This window comes from Melanostigma gelatinosum (genome assembly GCF_949748355.1).
Source record: "Melanostigma gelatinosum genome assembly, chromosome: 14".
In the NCBI taxonomy this organism is placed as follows: domain Eukaryota; kingdom Metazoa; phylum Chordata; class Actinopteri; order Perciformes; family Zoarcidae; genus Melanostigma; species Melanostigma gelatinosum.
The window spans coordinates 20,047,561-20,062,395 of record NC_136647.1 but is presented as its reverse complement, the minus strand read 5'-3'; the positions used below and the strand labels follow the sequence as shown (position 1 = coordinate 20,062,395).

General features: G+C 45.0%; 1 protein-coding gene across 1 annotated transcript; it reads left to right on the top strand.

Moving 5' to 3' along the window:
• Positions 1-532: 532 nt before the first annotated feature.
• prdm15 (PR domain containing 15) lies at positions 533-13,955 on the top strand (the record flags this gene model as incomplete). The annotated part of the gene is made up of 24 exons (XM_079283514.1): positions 533-631; positions 1,182-1,221; positions 1,303-1,396; positions 1,787-1,940; positions 2,036-2,188; positions 2,318-2,423; positions 2,513-2,578; positions 3,422-3,643; positions 6,126-6,314; positions 6,453-6,547; positions 6,633-6,720; positions 6,857-7,024; positions 7,196-7,290; positions 7,395-7,526; positions 8,557-8,715; positions 8,982-9,145; positions 9,329-9,408; positions 10,019-10,138; positions 10,814-10,945; positions 11,082-11,165; positions 11,418-11,593; positions 11,677-11,757; positions 12,040-12,261; positions 12,935-13,955. 24 exons carry the CDS (start codon positions 533-535, stop codon positions 13,463-13,465), a joined length of 3,450 nt encoding a protein of 1,149 aa, XP_079139640.1. The 3' UTR covers positions 13,466-13,955.
• Between the last annotated feature and the right edge of the window lie 880 nt (positions 13,956-14,835).

Genomic DNA, 14,835 nt, shown 5'->3' with positions numbered 1-14,835 from the left:
GTGCCAACTTTGAATGTCCAGGCTGTAGCGGATTCTCCCTTAACTGTGCATGTTGATGTTACTTAACATAGGCAAGTTTTTTGTTTTTTGCAGATTGTTCTAGCACATGATGCATGTTTCAGTAAAAACAAATCTCCCTCTTATCAAGTCATTGTAGTCTGGAATTGAGTCCTAGGTATATTTTACACACTAAAAGTAGCCTACAAGTATAGTAGGAATATTTCGATTTTTCTAAAATCAACTTTTATTATTATTTACACTCTTATTTCATGATACAGACACTCATTTGTTAATTTTTGTTTTTAAATGCAACACATAAAATAGACATACAGCCAGAGAAAGACTTCATAAAGTAGTTAAATGCTCCGCCTCGACCAGCTACAACAAAAATGCTGCTTAAAATCATGTTATGGTATTATATAAGACTGTGTGGTCGTTAAGACAAAAGTTAGACGTTAAAGTGCGTGTCCATATCTTGTATCTCTTTTGATGCCTGATTGAGTCGCTTTGTATCGAGCCTACATTCCCCACAATGCACACGGCGCGGCTTGTTTCCGGTCCTGCGCCGTTTCTGGAGCGGATTGGAACCCGGAGTCAGGATTCGCTAAATGAAGGGTCTTTTGCAGAAAAGGTAACGTGTTTCCCCGTAAATGTACACCGAATTCCCACAAAATGGCGACGCAGTTCTGTGGTGAAGGTGCAGCCGGGTTGTCCGGTTCGCTCCGGGCTTCCTTGCGCCGCCTCCACCGCGAACTGCTTGACGTTGAAGAGCATCGACTCCGGTTTGGCGGTTCGCGTCTCCGGTCCATCCGCCATGCCGACTGTTCTTTGTTACATTTTACTAAAGACCAGCCGCTCAGATCGGAGTTAAAACCCGGCAAGCGTTTGGGAACGACTCAAATCCCGGATCTCGTCTCCTGCCCGGACTGCATACATTAGCATGCACGCTCCAACCGTGTCGCTCATACCAAAAAGCCAGCTAATGTTGTCATAACACGCTGCCGTTTGGCCGGGAGGTCTGATGCATTCAAGTGTCCCAGGTTAAATGTGCGTGCAGGCTTGGAAGTTGAACACTCTTAACTCACTCTTGAAAGAACTTCCCTCATATAAATGTGCGTTTTAGGGCGCTCTGTGGGACACTTGTTTCCTAATAGTATGATGATCTTTTCTCCTGTTTGTAGGTTGGCATAATGGCTGAACAGGCACCAGATGAGTTCATCTGTGAGTATGAATCCAGTCTGAGCTGTACTGCTGACACAGTGTGACTGAGGGCTGCTGTGACAGGTGTGATGTGTGTCGCAGGGTGCGAGGACTGTGGCCAGTACCATGACTCAGAGTGTCCCGAGCTGGGACCCCTGGTGACCGTCCAGGACTCCTTCGTCCTCAGCCGGGCCCGGTGAGTGACCTTCACTGACTGCAATCAAACATTGGATTTCCATCCATATAACCTAAGTCCATTTTCAGAGATTCAACCAGAGAAAGAAGACTAGTAGACTGACCTCTGTCCTCCTCCTGGAGAGGAGAACGATTACACAAAGCCTCTACACGTGTCATGTTATTGATATCACAGAGCTCGAGTGAGTAAAGAGCCATTGCACATAACCGACTCTCTGGTACTTGAAGTTCCATCCTTCAGGCAAATCCCCACATTTTATTTTAACAAGCCCCTGAAACTACAATGCGGTTATGTAATCTCATTACACTGGGGGACTAATGAAGGAAACAATATAAATTACTTTTTGTGTGCGGTTTCATAACAATCATACCAAGCTGCTCCTTGTTTTAGGTCGTCTTTGCCAAACAGCCTGGAGTTCAGACAGGGGGCTGACGGGCAGGAGGGAGTGTTTGTGATTCGCAGGCTTGTCAAGAGGACACGCTTCGGGCCCTTCGAGGCTAAGAGGGTCCCCCACCTGGAGAAGGAAGGAGCTTTCCCTCTTAAGGTGCAGCCACACAGGCTCGATGCTCTGCTCTGTTATAAATACATGGACGTGGTTGTTATTTATGCTTCCTCTCTTGTTCTCCTCTCGATGGGCAGATCTTCAAGAACAACGGCGTGGGGGTGTGTTTCGACTCCAGCAGTGAAGAGGACTGCAACTGGATGATGCTGGTGCGGAGCGCCGCCGACCACACTCACCAGAATCTGTCGGCTTACCAGCAGGACGATGACGTGTACTTCAACACCTCCCAGGTGCGTGCGTCCATCCTGGACCTGAGCTTCGTTGGGCTCAAGAGTTCAGGGATTCATTTAGTCAGTCATCTCAAACAGGAGATTGGCGTCTTCTAACGTTTTGGCTTTCCCGCTTTTTCTTTCCCCAAGGATGTGTTCCCAGGAACGGAGCTGAGGGTCTGGTACGGAGCTTTCTATGCCAAGAAGATGGAGATGCCGATGCTTAAGCCTCCACTTCAACCGGCACCTCCACCAGGTAGATGACATCGCTGCACCGATGCTGTTTGTACCATGTCATGGCAACAGTGTGAGTTGTGTCTTACAGCTTGTCTCTGTTTCACTTAGACATGCCGGAGACCTCCGAGAAAACTGGAGCCCACATGCCCCCGGTGGCTGAAGAAGACAACGCAGGTGAGATCGTTCAAAACATCCATCACCTCCAGTTAGTTGGTTGAATCTGTTTCATTTAAATCCGAGCGAAGACCATTTGGGGTTCCATTGAAAAAGTTTAGCGTACAATGCACTTCTCAGGAACGAATAAAATGAATGTTACACACATGTTATATACTCTGTTAAAGAAAAAAGCCTGGGCAACAATGTCCTGCAAGCCATGTTTACATGCTCCAAACACAATTCCTCCTCAAAATCTGTTCAACGGAGGTCCTTGTTTGTCAAAAATTCTCTTTCCGTGAAGACTGGTGGGATTTGACCCAGGGAAGCTGGGGGAAGGGATTTGATTTTCGGCGTCTCGGATTTTACGCTTGGCGAGGGACGGCACAGTTTTGATTCTGACTGGCTAACGATTCTGTCAATCAATCCCACGTTGACCCAGCTCAATTCTATGGACTCTGACACGTCGAAGGAGGGTTCATTGACTGAAATCGGCCAATGGGCTGCTGACTTAGGCCTGCATAGACTCAGAGAAACTGCAGGCAGACGAGACAGCTCCATGGATCACAGACACAAAATGGACTCAGAGGATTCTCGCTCTCAAAATGCAGCCAAACTGCTGTATTTGGATAGATTGAACACTAATAGTGATAAAATAAGTGAAATATATAGTTATATAGTGTAGAAAATTACAATTTGGGTGAACTCGCCTGACCTCTCTGTACTAAAACTTCTCTAATTTTGTTCTGCTTCACTTTATGAAAGTCATACTTTGCAGAGAGACTGTTTCTCTCCACAGGGATCCAACAGGAGTGGAAACGTCATGTCATAGTCACTCACTCTGATTCCCTCTGGTGATCACAGGCAACATGCTGAGTCACCTGGCTGAGACGGCGACAGCAGCAGCACTTCCGGTGGACCCGCTCCTGACCCGAGAGGAGGAGAGCCTGGTCGCTCCCGATGATGAGGAGGAGGAGGAGGAGGTATGCGCCCCCCCCGCAGCTCAGCCGGTCCCCAAGAGAGGGCAGGGCCGAGGGAGGAGAGCCAAGGGACGCAGGCCCGGAGCTACGGCAAGCAAAAGCAAAGGTGAGAGGAAAAAGCAGCTCTGCTTGAGCAGATAAAACCAAACCTGAAGCACACGACAGTTTGAAATGGGTCTTTGTGGAGCAAAATTGTGGCGAACTCTCTTAAGTTGGACAGTTGTTAAGGATCTAGAACACATGTGTCAAACCCGCCACGTCATTCTATGTGGCCCGCGAATTCGCCAGCAAACACAAAAAAACAACATTTTTTTTTCCCCTCTTTTTAAAAAAAACAAATAATTAAAAGTTAGACTTGAAAATAAAAGTATCCCCATGGTCGAAATTATGAGATTGCATGTTGTCTGTGTACCGACATTAAAACTATCACAACAGGTGGACAGGAGAGGCAACAGCCCGAAAAGAGGTTTTCCAACGATTGAAAAAGATTGACAAATAATCCCAAAATGTCCACGAAGAGAAAAATTGATGCAGAGGGAAGAAAATGTAATGAAAGATGGGAAAGCGAATACATGTTTGTGCTTCAAGGAGAACAAACGGGTCTGTCTTCTGTGTTATCAGGCACATGACCACATGTCGGTGATGAAGGATACAATTCACGTCGGCATTTTGACACCAAACACGGAGCTAAATTTAGCCTCCAAGAAAAACATCAAACTGTCCAAGAATTAAAAGGCAGACTGCAATCACAGCAGAATATATTTACACAGCTACAGCCCAGTGCATGCTGAAGGATGTGAGCAGAGCTCCGACCAGATACAGACTTTTACAAATGTCAGTTTGTGAAGAAACACCATCGCAGACCGAGTTCATGAACTAGCAGCAATCTAACAACACAGACCGCTAAGAGACGAGCAGGTACTCGTCTTCTTCATTATCTGTTGATGAAAGCACAGACAACACGGATACATCATCTATCCATGTTCATCAGACCTGACTCTCAGTGAGGAGCTCTTGGATGTAGCTGCATGCACAGGACGACGACAGGGAGGAACATTAGTGATGCAGAGAGGTGACACAAACAGCTTTGAACAAAGTTAATGTCATAACTTGTGTTTGATATTTGTCTGTTATTTGCTTTAATAGTTTGATCTTTGATAGAGTCATGTGGGTTTCTTAACCCTCAATTAAAATTATTTATGTTATAATAACAGAAATGATACAATATCTTTACACTTGAATAAACAACAATCAAATGCAGAGAGAGTTATTTAACAATATGTCAGGGAGAAGTTAGTTATACAGTCTTACAGTTACAACTGGCCCTTTGAGGACGACCGTGATGCTGATGTGGCCCAGAGTGGAAATGAGTTTGACACCCCTGATCTAGAACGTCTTATTTATTCAGCAGCATTTGTGTCAGTTCATGACTGGTGTTCATAAACATATAATTAGAAATTCATCTCAGATACTATAGGGTTAGAGTTCACAATGCAATACAGCGCTCACTTTTTTTTATCCTCTACTTGCTATCAGATTTATCACCACGTATGTTTTCACATACAAAGAATTTGCTTTGCTGTACATAGTACGGGGAAATTAAAAATAAAAGTAAGTTGTTGCAAGAATCCTAAAATACTATAAAAATGTGTTCAAATAACATGAATATAAAATAGAAGAAAAATACTTTAAAAATACAATAAAGATATGTACAATATATCTGAATTAAAATGGAAGTTTTGAGCACAAATAAACACATTGTCCCATGACTGTACAAAGGTTCACAGTACGAAGTGTGAAAGAATATGTGACAGATGTGAAGACGTCCATGTGGCATGTGGGGTCTATAGGAGGGGATAAGAGTCCCGGGCCTTGCTGATGAGGCACATTGCGATCACTCCACCACCTTCATCACTCCACCACCTTCTTCCTACATGTGTAACACACAACTCTGAAGTGATCAAGTTGCAACAGGTTCAGGCACATTCTGCAGAGGCTATCAGATGGCATTCTGGGAAAATGTTAGAAATGTCTAACTGAGGCAGTCTGTGATTGGTGGCTAGCGGCCTCGCCCTGGGGACAAATGACAGAAGACCACCACTTTGGTCCAGATTGAAATATCTCAACAATTACTGAATACAATCTTGTACATTCGTGGTCCCCAGAGGATGAATCTTACTCGCTTTAGTGATTCTAGTCAAAAGTTTACTGTCGTTTATGACCAAATACCTGCATAACTAATGAGGAACCAGTCAACCTCAGCTTCAAGTTGTTTAGTGCTAATTAGCAAATGTTAGCACGCTAACATGCTAAACTACAAGGGGAACATGGTAAATGTATATTATTATACCATACATAGTTAGCATTAAGCTCAAAGCACCGCTGTGCCCACGTACAGCCTCACATAGCTTGTCTGTGTTTCCTATGCATCTTGATTATTTAATGTAACGTTCGTGAAATACAGGTTCAACTGTAAAGTATTATCTTCAAAACAAAAGTGTTTACGTTTAAAGCAAATCAGATCATTTCTGTCAATTTGTATTGTTCTTATATTTTCCCCTTTGACACTGGGTTCCTGATGTGTGCAGATGTGAAGCCCTCGGTGGCGAGCTCCGAGCCAGCAGCAGCAGAGAGCAGCAGCCTGCTGGGCTCTCCGGACGGCGGGGCCGTCCCGAAGAGACACAAACCCAGAGAGCACAAGAGGGTCTACCGCTGCTCGCTCTGCAACAAGGTCTTCCAGAACAGCAGCAACCTCAACAGGCACATCCGCTCTCACGGTACGCGGAGATCAGTGAGCAGAGGAGCTGATCTTTGGCTCTTCAGAGCAGCGTTGGATTCATCGCATCATTCAAATACAGTTAACGTTGGGAATGAGTGGATGCATTAAGCGGCCCTTTTATGTGCATTGTCCCCAGGTGATAAGCTGTTCAAATGCGATGAATGCGACAAGTTGTTCAGCCGCAAGGAGAGTCTGAAGCAGCACATCTCTTACAAGCACAGCAAGAATATGGTGAGTTAGACTGCAGAGCTGGTGGCTCAGGAGCTTTTGGTTACCCTGCTAGTCGATGAGTCTTCTATTTATGTGCTTCTAACAGATTGACCAGGACTACAAATATAAATGCAACACGTGCGAGAAATCCTTCCGCCTGGAAAATGCCTTAAAGTTCCACAACTGTCGGACAGGTAGGATAGTCTCTCAGGAATGAATCATCTCCTCGCTTTTCTTCCTTTTGAAAGATGTTTCCCGATCACATTCCTGCCGGGGTCCCCTCCGTCTCATTTTATCATCGTCTCGCTCTCTCGCTCTCTCGCTCTTCAGACGACAAGACGTTCCAGTGCGACATCTGCTCGCGCTTCTTCTCCACCAACAGTAACCTCTCCAAGCACAAGAAGAAGCACGGCGAGAAGCTCTACTCCTGCGAGATCTGCAACAAGATGTTCTACCGCAAAGACGTGATGCAGGAGCACCACAGGAGGCACGGCGTCGGTGAGTTTCACCAGGGCGGAGAGCTTCGACTTCATTTTGTCTCTGTGTGGGAAATTGACTTTGTGTTCAGGTGCGTCATTAACAATCCAGATGAAGGTGCTTTAGAAACATGGGACTGGATCAAAAATCTGCTTCTAAGCCCAAAACATAAATAAACATGCATCTTGACAGGACCAAAGCACATGAAGAGAGAGGAGCTGGAGGCCAATGGAGAAGAAGGGACCAGGTACAGGAAGGAGCCGTCACCCTGTCCCATCTGTGGCAAGGTGAGCGCTCTACACGGCAGCCATGATTCATGGCTGCAGGTCAAAGAGCTGCACGCGAGGAGAGGAGGGTAAAAATGTTTTACCGTGGGTGTTTGTGTGCACAGGTGTTCTCCTGCAGGAGCAACATGAACAAGCATCTGTTGACTCACGGTGATAAGAAGTACACCTGTGAGATCTGCGCTCGCAAGTTCTTCCGCGTGGACGTCCTCCGAGATCACATCCACGTTCACTTCAAGGTGAGTCGGGCCCGCCGCTTCTCTGTCGTTCACGTTTAACCGCCGCGTTTCTTTTCTTCATCAGCGAGCGATAAGGCACAGGCGTGGGGATCACAAGAAAAACAGCTTATATTTGTTTCTCCAAATAAATTCAAAATATGACTTTTTTTTAAATAGACCATCAGTCATCAGCACCTACAGCTGTGTGTATTTGTTCCGACAAAGTAGATCGGTAAGAAGGCCTTGTCTGGAATGTGGCATGATATCAAGTGGTGATGAATATTTACAGTGGTGGAGATTAAGTAAGTACATTTACTCAAGTATTGTACTATTTAGAGGTACTTCTACTCTACTGTAATTCATAGGGAAATATTGTGCTTTTTATTTGTTTTAGTCTGTTTAATACCCGTAGTTTGAGCAATATTGCATATTGTGCATATAACACAAAATATAATAAGAAATGAATCATAATGAGGAATTATTACAGATTAAGACAAACCATTGTTGATCCCACGGTACCTTAAAGTGTGTCAAATCATTTAAATGAACTCGTACATTAAAGTGATGAGCCAATCAATCAATCCAGTAATATAATACACCAGATTCTGAAATGGGCCATTCTGCATAATGAGTACTTTTACTATTTGTGCTTATTTTTACCATGTGGTTTTGCTATGTTCACTTAAAGTTACTAAGAGGAACTCTTAACTGTTCATGAAACCGTCTATTATAACTAACTTATTTGTGCATGTATGTAATCATACATTCATCATTGAATTTCAAACCTGTTTTTTTTAAGAAAGTGCCTCCGCAACACCTCGTATGCACAACCACGTGACGAGCCTGATCCTGCACATGCACTGAATTTAAGACTGTCGTCCATTTTGTTGTCCAGGAGCTCTGCGATGTAACCGATGAACATAAGTAGACTTTGCTGGTATGGCTGGTCACAATGTATTCCTCGGATAGGTATCAACGTTTCATTGATTTCGGTTGGGACTCCCCGTCTGGATAATACATGAATCATTTCAAAGAGCTCTGTTTGCTCCAGGATATAGCCTTAATGGACGAGCAGGAGAGAGAGGGCTTCATCAAGAAGATCGGCATCTCGGCAGGCGACAGCGACGAAACGGCCGAAGACGATGACGACGAGGAGGAGGAGGAGGAAGACGATCCCGAGCACCACAAGTACAACTGCAAGAAATGCCAAGTAAGCTTTGTCCTGGGGGGCGTGGAGATCCCCTGCACACTTTTTAAGTTCTTCATCTTATTCACTTGTAATAAGATCCAAACATTCCCGCGAGTTGAAGCACATTTTAGAATACAGAATGTTTCAACGTTATCCCGAGCAGCGTTCACTGAACGCGCTCAAGGCCGTGAAGCTTAGATCAGATAGTGCTATAAACTGACTGTGTGTACCCTGCGTTGTTTTTCCTTCACACTCATTCACAAACCTCCATCCTCCTGCATCTCTAGTTGTCGTTTGCCAAGGGCAAAGAGTACCTGAGGCACATCCTGGAGCAGCATAAGGAGAGAGGCTACGGCTGCGCCATCTGTAACCGACGCTTCGCGCTGAAGGCCACGTACAACGCTCACCTGGTCATCCACAGGGAGCAGCTGCCTGACGCCGCAGTGCAGAAGTAAGCACATGAGACGTCTTCCAGCTCACGTTGGTGTCTGTGGTCTTTGTGTTTGTGCTTTAGCCTGGTCCAAGTATTTGGAACAGGAAAGGCAATTTCAAAGTGTAAATGTAACGTATAACAAATGACCGTGAGGTCCAAAGCCATTGTAATCATTTCTAATCTGCTCTGGTGTCCCTAAAGGTACATCCACCCGTGTGAAATTTGTGGCCGAATCTTCAATAGCATCGGTAACCTGGAAAGGCACAAGATCATCCACACTGGTGAGCGACGGCCTGAGATCTCTTTATACGTACGTTTGTCCCATTATGTGTGTGATGTCTGGACAAGGATGCCAAATGGTCACATGCTTTGGTTAAATAGTTGTAAAGCAACGCTGTGAAACAAAGACTTGCATGCATCGAGAGCGAGACTCTAAAATGAACTGCTGCATTACCTCCGAAGGCTCCAAGAAATCTTTAAGTTGTTGGCGTTGCATCCACGGGTTGTCTACACACTGCAAATATCTCTGTGATTAGATGGAGGCGCGTGTTCGAGGGATAAGAGACACGTTGATGAGACATTATGAGTCTTAGTAACGTCTAAAGAATGTATCGATGGTGCAAACAAAGAAAAACATCCAATATTTGCTCATTTGACTTCCTATTGTTCTTTTTCTTACTTCTCTCTGTGATAAACATGTTTCACTTCCCATAATGCTCTGGGGAATGGATGTGAGCAGGAAGTATAATGTTGCCATGGGGTTTTTGACATGTTTGGCATAATAACATGTAATAGAAACATAAGTTACTCACAGAGACACAAGATGGCAACACATGTTTTTCTTTTCTCGTGCTGATTGAGTGCCTAACATGCGTCTGTTTGGTCTTCCAGGGGTGAAGAGCCACGGCTGTGATACGTGTGGCAAATCATTCGCAAGGAAGGACATGCTGAAGGAGCACCTCAGGGTTCACGACGACATCCGGGACTTCCTGTGTGCAGAGTGCGGAAAAGGTCAGGCTGCTGCAACGCGCTCACTGTCACTGTGCAAACCGCACCGTCAGCACGTAGGTGCTCCAACGGGCATGTTGGTCTCAAAAGGAGGGTCAGGCGTGTTGTTGCCGCATTGCTATCTTGAGGCAACAGAAAGCCATTGAGCAGCAAAAGCCTGCTCTGAAGTCAATGGTGCAGTATTTCCCTGCTGTTTAAAGGACACATTATTCAGAGAGTAAGATGTGCCGACACTGCGTATTACACATACAGGAACGCACAGCAGCACTCCTCCTCAGGTCGTCAATGGACAACATTTTTTTTATCTCACAAAATATTCTGCTCTGATCCATATTTTAAAACGTTTTCACTGCAGAAAAACCACTCGCTTCTCCAATTTGTCAAATCTGCCATTTAAAAAGCAATGTGTCAGGTGCATCTGGCTTTTAACAGGAATGGGAGACGACACAGATTTTGGTTTTATTCATGTTACACCCAAAACACAGCTATCATTAATTAACATACTAAATACAACCCCTTTGCCCCTTGCACCTTACATTGCGCCCAGATTATGCACCGTTTGGCTGACAAACGCACCCCTAAATACATGAGCTATGCACTTTAGACCATGCGCTACAGATCATTTAAATAGTTGATGTTTGGATCACCACAATATCGAGCAGATGCTTTCCTGTGCAGGCATGAAGACCAAGCACGCTCTGAGGCACCACATGAAGCTTCACAAGGGCATCAAGGAGTACGAGTGTAAAGAGTGCAGCCGCAAGTTCGCCCAAAAGGTCAACATGCTGAAACACTACAAGAGACACACAGGTGAGACACAGTTTTAAGACCACAAAACAGACGGAGGCGTGTGATCGCTCGTTTGTCTTCGCGTGACGTTGACGGTGCAAACTTCACAGAACAGAACTCGGTGTGTTAATGTTTGCCTGTGACACTTTGCTTGCAGGTATAAAGGACTTCATGTGCGAGCTGTGTGGAAAGACGTTCAGCGAGAGGACGACTCTCGAGACGCACAAGCTCATCCACACAGGCAAGTGTCTCATGTCAGAATCCCGACTTCTCAGTCTCCTACTATTACAAGACTTCAATTTACAATTTAAAACACATTGAGTGGAGCAGATTCTGCAGCCTGACTTTATGCAGCCAGAATAAAACAAACTCTCGGCACTCTAAAAACTGTAAGAAAAATACTCCCACCAGTGGCCTGCGCCGTGTTAACATCGGTGCATTATTGCCATGCTGGACTGACCCTCTCGCTCTCTCTCTCTCGCTCTCTCTGCAGTGGGTAAGACGTGGACGTGTGCCATGTGCGACAAGAAGTACCTGACTGAGTACATGCTGCAGAAGCACGTCCACCTCACCCACGAGAAGGTGGAGGCCCAGTCGTGTCACCTCTGTGGGACCAAGGTGTCCACCCGCGCCTCCATGAACCGCCACCTGCGACGCAAACACCCGGAGGTGAGTCCCGTCGGGAAAGGGGCCCCGGGCCGGTCGCTGGTCCTTTTTGTCCTTTTTCTCATTGTTGTCCTTTGCCCCTCCAGGTGGTGTCTGTGAGAATGGATGAGTTTGATGATCTTCAGGAAGCACCGACAATCAACGATTCGTCTATCAGCATTGTGCAGGTCAGATTGCAGATCTTTCACAATGCAGTGTTTGCATGATTTACATTTAAATGAAATCAATGAATCGGATGCTGAAATGATGCTGATCTCTGGCAGACTGTACATCATGTTCCTTAGACTCTTAACTTCCTTGTGGTGACGCTAAATATAGAACTATATAATATAAAGACTTCCTGTTTCTTCACATTATGAGTTATAAATCAGGCACAAACGTACTGGTGTTGCATGCATCCTGTGTGACATGTCGACAAACCGAATCAAATGTCCCACCTCCCTCCTCAGCCCACTCTGACGCTGGAAAAAGACGGCATGCCCCAGGAGAGGCTCGGCCGACCTTTCCGACACCCCAAGAAGAAGCAGAGAGTTCTAGCTGAGCCGGAGCTCTCCGAGTCCGACGAATATGCTGACTTCGCCGAGCCGAGGCACGAGCCCATGGCGGACTTCCACACCGTCATCGTCGGCGACGAGACCGAGACCAGCTCTGCCGTGCAGAGTATCCAACAGGTAGACAGAAAGATCTTCACAAAGGTTCTTGTTTTACTCTTATAATAAATTGTCCAATCCCTTTTTTATTTATTTTTTTTATTCTCAAAGACCACAAGAAGTGGGCAGCAGTTTTGTTTGCCGAATGCCCAGAGACGACAGAATGAATAACGATACATAGAAGCAGTGATGATAAACATCTGGCTCTGTGTTACTGGGAGCTTAACATTCTTCTTGTTGGTTTTGTTTATTGTGGTAAACAGTTAAAAGATGTGACAAGTCATACATGTCCCTCTAAAAGGGTAAAAATAATTTATATACAGTAAAACTGACAAAACACAAGGGAAATAATTATAACTAAATAACATACTTAATGAGTGTAAAATAATTATAATTGATGCTGTAATATCTGGAAGAAACAATGTAATAATTCAAGTTTATTTTTGTTTAATCAACAAAGGGTTACATCCTATATTAAGTCATAATTAACAGTTAAAGTAATGTGATGTTATCACATTATATTTAACAAATGTTAATAAAATATATGTATATTAAATTTAAAGTTTAGACATATTTCCATCATATGAAATATAAACTAGCCTTTATGGCTAAATCTGGCACATTTACCTGCGTTAGTGTGCGTTGTCCCTTCTTAAATCAAACACACAACCGTACATCTGACCTGCTGTTTCAGGTGGTGGTCCTGGCCGACCCCAGCGCTCCATCAGCCTCTTCACCCAACAGCTCGGTAGGTCTGACCAACATCACCGTGACGCCCATCGCCAGCCACCCCCCCGCCCAGTTCACCAGCCTGCAGACCGTAGCCGTGGGCCACCTGACGGCCAGCGACCGGCCCCTCACCCTGGACAACTCCATCCTCACCGTCACCTTCGACGCCGTCAGCGGCTCTGCTATGCTCCACAACCGGCCGGCCGAACTCGTCCCAGAGACGGTGGGCCCCGGCGGGGACACGGCACCCCAGTCGGTCGCCCACTTTATCAACGTCACCACTCTGGTCAACCCCATGGGCCACCAGCTGGAGGCCCCGACTCTGGCCTGGAGGCCCGTACCGGCGGTCGAAGGGGGCCAGGTCACCCCCGTGGTGGAGGGAGCACAGGGTCAGGAGGACCGGAACCAGGGCCCGGAGCCAGGCAGGCCCGTCCAGAGCCAGCCCCCCACACCGCAGCAGCAGAGCGGCTCCGCACAGCAGATGTTCGGCTACTAGGGCGGAGCCTGGAGGTGCTGGTCACCTCACACTCACAGACATTGTAATATAGTAGAATAGATTTTATCAACGTCACCCTGATGCCTCTCCAGCCCCATGGGAGTGAAAGAAATTATGATGTTGTAATGATGTTTTTGTATACTGACAAAACACAGTTGCTGTAAATAACATAATATTTAAAAAAAGAAGAAGAGAAATGGTACATTTAGCATAAATCACTGACCCTCTTCTGGAATATTTACATTTCAAACCAAAGCAGCATGTTGAATATTCAAATGCCTTATCAGCCTTTTAAAAACATGCATGTTTTCAAGATCAATCTGCTGCTCAAGCAATGAAGACGTAGCAACCTGAAGGACACATGTAGTGCAGTGGAAACACTTCTAGCAGGTTGTGCGGCGATACATCACGGTTGGCGTCACTCTTGACATGTTGCTTTTGAATGCTGTAAACTGTATTTACTGATGCGTTGGAAGTTCTGGAAGAGTTTTTGTAATCTTTATTTTAAACAAAATACCTCTTTGAAATGGCCGTTCGTTTGATTTTATTTAATGGTCTTCGTATGAATTTAGTTTGTTTTCAATAGTGACGACTTTCAGCCGCAACGCAAGGCGACTGAACGCTGAGCAAACCTGTTCTCGTCTGTTTATAGCTGCGTGGCCGTCTGCCCTGCATCTGCGCTGATCTCAGACCAGCGAGCCTGTTTGTCCTCCAGTTAGTCAGCAGCTGATGGCTTCCCTGCAAACAGCCCGACGTGAGTGTGACACACACGATCAGAGTGCACGGATGTGCGTGTGTTTAGTCGAGTCATCGCTCACGTTCAGTCAAATTCTGCAGAGAGATTGTTTGAAAAGATATTCATTCAAAAGTGTTAAAGAAACAAATGAACCAGTGAATCAACATAAACAATCAGTTGAATTTCCAAAAGGGTTTCTTTCCCTTTACCAGGTGTATGAATAATACGCATATCCTCCAGAGACCCGACCACTAATGAGCAGTACGGCAACAGGTTATTTTTATTTTTTTTAAAGTAGGACAAATAATTAACAACATGGAAGAAAAAAATATATTGGTTTGAGTATAAATAGTAAATAATTTAAAATCTGCATCTCATCTCCTAGATATGGGAGAATATGATCAAATATATCCATAGTTGTTTTCCTTCCAAGATAAATGAATTTCTTTACAAACTAAAAGTTCTTTATTTGTGTTATTTTAATATTTCTGTTGAAGAAAATATTTAATTTGTGAACACATGAATAGCTTTTCCCCGAACTGAAGTTCTTTCTTTGCTTTTCTGAGGCCAGATACTTTACTGCAGCAACTGAAATGTATGAATACATTTAAAACATGCTCCTTTTTTTTTAAAC